This window comes from Saccostrea cucullata, unplaced genomic scaffold, assembly GCF_032062105.1.
Source record: "Saccostrea cucullata isolate Sc308-1 unplaced genomic scaffold, CSIRO_AGI_Scuc_v1 ctg19990, whole genome shotgun sequence".
Taxonomy (NCBI): Eukaryota; Metazoa; Mollusca; class Bivalvia; order Ostreida; family Ostreidae; genus Saccostrea; species Saccostrea cuccullata.
The window spans coordinates 2,058-8,301 of NW_026937775.1; the positions used below are offsets into that span (position 1 = coordinate 2,058).

At 32.4% G+C, this 6,244-nt stretch overlaps 1 protein-coding gene across 1 annotated transcript; it reads right to left on the reverse strand.

Moving 5' to 3' along the window:
- Window positions 1-233: 233 nt before the first annotated feature.
- LOC134248817 (very-long-chain (3R)-3-hydroxyacyl-CoA dehydratase 2-like) lies at window positions 234-6,077 on the reverse strand (the record flags this gene model as incomplete). The annotated part of the gene is made up of 6 exons (XM_062731196.1): window positions 5,974-6,077; window positions 2,974-3,091; window positions 2,648-2,755; window positions 1,033-1,154; window positions 716-755; window positions 234-372 (listed from the first exon to the last, which is right to left on the reverse strand). Coding segments are annotated over exons 1-6 (631 nt in total), but the record flags the coding sequence as incomplete, so codon positions are not given.
- Window positions 6,078-6,244: the final 167 nt, after the last annotated feature.

The window sequence follows — 6,244 nt, forward strand, 5'->3', positions numbered from 1 at the left end:
CCATGATTTGAATGATTTAATTGAAACAATGTAGAATCTCATTTATATCTTCTTCATCCCCAAGATGCTTTATGCCAACTTTGATGAATTTATTTCCAGTGGTTGCTGAGAAGTAGAAAATGTGACAGATGGAGGGACACTTGAGCTTTCAGCTCTGGATAGCTAAAAACCAGTGACTTATTTAGAAAATCTGCATTTCTTTGCATATATATAATGTACAATCAAGTACTTACTTGGAATATACATAATCATGAAGAATACAAGGAAGTAGAAGTAATTAAATGACATGTTGGCTGCATTAGGTAACTGTACATAATACAGTTTCTTCTCCTCTACTTCTCTTAGACTACTGAATGTGGTGATTAGTTCTCCCTACAAAAAATAAAACAAATGTCTCACTCTCTGACACTGGATGTCAAGAAGTTATGATAAAATTGACATGCAATGTGTTACCAAATTTAAGGACCAATGATGTCAGAAAGGGCAAGAATACATGTTTCATTATTTTTGCCAAGAAATACCAAAACACCTTGCTATAGTAACATCTAGCTTTAGTTTTTCAAAGATTTTAAACTGAAAATACCCAGTATCTAATAAAGAGCCACTTACCTCCTATTTTAAGGTTTGTGACTCTCAACTAGCGACACCAAATATTGCTCATATGATAAATATAAATATGTTTACAGTAATTTTGTGTTCTTTTCTTTGTACTTACTGTTACTCCTATTGGATACAAAACAATGAAAAATGTGTACCTGTAATATATAGAAGATTGTTTAATATTCAGTTTATTATAATGGAAAGAAAATGATGATGGAAAGAAAATGTATCTCTGCTAGTTTGTATAATAGTTAAATAGAAAAGTTGTACCTTGAATTAAGTATTCTTTTAAAGATTTACAGAATTAGGTATTCTGATGTTTTCTTAACTTGTACAATTCATGTAATTGTTTCATTTACAAATCAGAAAATCTATGCACATTTTGGGTTGAGTTTCATACACTGCCCTGATAATAAGTACAGCTGCACTTACCGACACCACACGATAAAATATGGAACGCCTCCCAGCAGAGAGAAAAAGTAGAAGGAATATCTAATGATTTCAGTGATTGTCCATGCCGTAACAAACAGAAGTACCCCATAGTAATTCTGAACCTACAAACAGATGGCACATAAATAACAATAATGCAACTTACATGTGGAGTAAATTAACTTTTAACAGTTAACCATGAATGTATGTAAAGTACCCTATAAAATATCTACATGTAGGTGTAGCCTTAAATAATGCTGAATTACAAATATGGACATTATCTCTAGCGGAATTATTGCCATTATAATCCAGTAATGTCTGTCTAACAGTGAGGTGATCTCAGGAGAAGGGATTGTATATAAAAACAGAGTAAGTACTGTATAAACTGTACATAATGGACAAAGTATGTTATGTCCAGGTTTATCCTCTTAGGCTCTTAACTGTCTAAGTGACAAGACCAGTGATTCGTTTTGAAAATTGATTGAATGGGTACAGTGTACCCCTCTGTCAGAAAGCAATGGGTCAGAACTCAAAATCAATGGGTCAGAATTTTAACAACAACTATAAGAATGTGATATTAAGCAAAGTTTTATTTTTTTCTCAATTACCGTATTTGGTGGATTATATAATACGCACTTTTTTCCTAAAACAGATTTCTGTGAGAAAGATGTGCGTATTTTACATCACAATGGGATTTTGATATGTTTTTCTTTTACCTAGAGACATATGCAATTTCTTTTGTTTATCGCCACATTTTAAACTTCGGAAGTTATTGTTGGAAAGTATGCTTGTTAAAAATGTCACTTTCTTAACCTTTTGATACTAAAATGACACGAAAAAGCAAGTTAAAATTAATTTGAGCTGTATGTTTATTGTCTCCCGACTCTCCATGTAGGCTGCCACCACCGATGTTATTTTTAAATAGACGTTCACACATTCCTTTGCCACATGCCTCCGTAATCATTGTACACATGTACCTTATCTGCTAGACAAAGTAACAAATCATTTTTTTAATGAAATACAATAGACATTTGATAAAATAAAAATTCATTTTAGGTTTCAAATAACTCGGTGAAAATTCACTGCAACATAAACATCCCTTTATACGTCCCAATGAAAGGAAGCCAATGTTGTGAACACTTGTGCTGGTCACTTGATAATTATCTCTCAACACCCCTCCAAGCAATTAATTGTCTACCGACTCCAAAGCAATGTTTTTAAAGTTAGAGCACTGATTATTTACTGTCCTTATAATTGCTTTGATTATTTTCTTTTTAAAAAATCGGGGGTTGGTTTATCACCTTTCGTATGTGTTGATTACGACACATTAAACAATTAAACACTTTTTAAATGTAATTTTACCTTTTCTTATACTTATCGGCCTCTTGTTTAAATGATTGATAGATGACAAATGAAATATGAAGTATGCTAAAACTTTAGCAGTTCCGAAAAACAGAATGAGCGATAAAAACAGAAACTGGAAACTTCGATTCTATTTTATGCTGGTTATCACTTATGCGTATTCGGGACGCACTTGACAAAAACCAATGGGTATTTAATGAATGTAATGCGTAAATTACGCAATACGTGGGGCAAAATGAATCACTGTAAGACTTACAGAAGGCACACTGTATGTAACTGCCCATGTGAGGAAAACCCTGGAGAACACTTGAAAAGCCGTCAACAGGACACTGGATCTCACCAACCCCAGGGCACAATGGAGAATCTGTAAAAAAACATTTGTATAAGTACATTAGTCTTATGTAAATGTAATAAAGGAATTTAGAAGATGTGCAATATTGAGGATGTAAAACTCATATGTACATCCCAATAAGCTTATGGCATGACAAGTATATACTATATTAACCAATTGTTTCTTTTTTACCTTTCTACCAATACTTTGCATTAAAATTCACGCTTAAAAAAAAAAAACAGGTTTTATACCTCCAAAACTGCAGCAGTTTGAAATATATTTAGGAAGATAGCAACTTCATCATACAATCCCACCACTGTACGTTCTGTGACCATGTGATAAACCAGCTTAAACATCAAGAGAGTCCATCTACAACAAAAGTCAAACAGATACTGGCATATTTTATCATTGCAAACATACTGTAAACGTATTACATTTGGCTGTGTATTCTTTTTAGCGCTTTTGGCGGGAAGCAATCTCCGCTAATTCAAGTACAACGCTAAATGCCTCACACATATACCAATAAAGAAGAACATTTAGATATGCGCTAATTCAAATCCACGCTAACTTGTTCAAAATCCAATTTCCGCCAAATGTCGTATGCACTAAATATAATACATTTACAGTAATTACAAACTGTATACATTTCAAAACTTTTTGTATTAAAGCTAAAAATAAAATATCAGTTGGTTTCATTTAGCTGCAGAACTGTAGCTCTCTGTTCAAGAAAATTGGGACAGATAAAGCAGAGAGCTACAGATCCATGTGTTGTAAAACCCTTCTATTTATGCGAATAATTTTTTGTTGCTCACTTCAGGTATTGTATCTTGTAGTTTATGCTTTCCTTCGCTCTAATAATGGTATTCAATAATTTATCATATATTTTACTCCAATTATTGATACTTTTACCTTTCAACGGTCCGAAACAGTTCCCTATGGATTTGGAATGTTGGTTAGAAAGATTCCCATTTTCGTGACCACTTCCACAAACTGCCTTTTTTGAACCATTGAAAGGTAAATCAACAGTAAGGAATAGGAGTTAAATGTATGGTCAATTACCGGATATCTTTTATAAAGCTAGACAAAACACATAAAATATAAGAAAAAATACCTGAAGTGAGCAACAAAAAATTGGCGGCGTAATTTAAAGGTTTTTTCAAGGCATGGATCTGTAGCTCTCTGCTTTATCTGTCCGAATTTTCTCAAACAGAGAGCTACAGTTCTGCAGCTAGGTTTCAATATGATTAATTAAAATTTCAGCAGAATGAGAAGCAATCATACGTAGTTAATTTTTTAAATTTTTTGCATACAAATATGGCTTAAAAAAAAATATGTTTGTTTCCTGTAACATTCCCAAAAAAATAAGGGTCGGTAGGTCGGGAATATTTTTTTTTTTTTTTTTTTTTTGCTTATGAATGGTCAAACATCCCCGGACTGAATATACTAGGTGTCATATTTACAGTGGACACCCAACATGGCATCCAAAATGGCTACCTAGCGGCAGAAAACAAACTTCAGAAAGTTGTTGGGGGAAATTGTTGTTATAATAATGATTACTCTTAATAACTAAGGTAAATGTAAACTAGGTTGACATATTTTATGTCTCAATTTAAGCTACACGCTAATTTTCTTTTTTTAACAAATGGAATCTACTGATTGATCAAACGAAGTTTTGCCATTTGTCAGAAAAAAAAAATCCACCGGTTTACAGTCAACTCGTACACAAACCATCTCGTACACAAACCGAGTCGTACACAAAAAGTCAACTCGAACACAAATCAAAAGTCGACTCGTTCACAAATCAAAAGTCAACTCGTACACAAACTAATGTCATTTGTTCATAGTTCCCTATGTGATTTAATGTATAGTTTTCCTCAGTGTTAAAAAATTGAGGAGTCAACTCGTACACAAAGGTTTTTTTTTTTTCTTTGTACATATTAATCTTTTTATGTCGCTGATTTTACCTATACCTTATGCGCAGATTGGTTTTTTTCTTATTGCGTATTTTTGCGTTATTGCGTTTTTGTTGCGTAAATCTTGGGCGTCAACTCCTACACATTTTTCGTTATTTAAATATATATTTATTTGATACAGAAATGAGAAGTGCCGATTTTTTTATTCTGTAAATTTAATTGTAAATTAAAATATCTTATTAAACAACGTAATCAGATCGATCCAATATAATTGAATTTGATTTAAACATCACCACAAGATAATATGTGAATTTTATATGTGAATTTTACATTTTAGAATTAGTCTTCGGCTTTTATGCAAGTAATGTGTGGATATAAATATAACTTGAAATAATTTAGGTAAGAAATTAAAAAATTTTATGGCACCATAACGTATACCGTTAGTCAATGTAGATAGTAAATACGATCGAAATACATCGAAGATTTTTATGCCAATATGGTATATCATTGCATACAATATTAAAAAAAAACTTATCAAATTAAAAAAAAAATTATTTTTTTTTTACAATTTTTTTTTTACTATAGACAGTTCTACGGCAGGATAAACACTTCTCTCACACCATGGGGAAGATAAAGAAATGAAGAAATTGGGACCAAATTAAGAGCATTTTGTAATTAGCGTTTGTCGCAAATCAAAGAAACCGCCGCGCTTGTGTTAGTTTAACAATAATTGTTTATACACATGTATTCCCGATACAAGAAGCCACGGTCGATTTCAAATGTTATAAAACCACTAAAGTATTCATGAAAAAATCTAAAAATTTAACACTTCTCCTTGTCCTTATTTCATATTTCTAAATTATACATAATTTATATAAAAAATAATTCCTAACTACTGTAAATAAAACGTTGTGTACGAGTTGACTTCTGATTTGTGTACGAGCTGACTTCTGATTTGTGTACAAGCTGACTTTTTGTGTACGACTCAGTTTGTGTACGAGACGGTTTGTGTACGAGTTGACTGGACACCAATCCACCCGGGGGTAATTTGAATGGGTCGGTCGGGTTACAGGAAACAAACTTATTTTTTTTTTAGGCCTATATGACATCCTTAAAAATCAGTTTCACAGAATTTGATTTTTAAATTAATGAGAGTACTTAGAAAAAGAGAAAAAATGAACCCGGAATATTCAAAATACACCATCCTGAAAACAAGCTTATATGATCCGCCACTAGCACTGGGTAAATCACCCACATGCAGTCGTTATTAATCGAAAATATGGTGAACAATACAAACAAAATGCGCCTTTCGAAATGCAAAATTTCATAAAACTTTACCCTATCATTTGAAGAACATTATATGCAACGAGATATGCCACAGAAAGACTGTTTTCAGCATTTGGACTTTGTGCTGAGCCTTTCTTTCCATCTTTCGTCGCCATGCTGCGGTGTGGAATGAACACGGCTAAAACCGTGAACCCATACAAAACTTCTTTAATCCGGTTACGTCAATAAAAAAAATGTTAAGCATAATTTTTTAGTGGAATATATTGCATTTATCCTTATCAACTCTATAATTTAAAATTATAGATTTATGAAAAGATTTCTC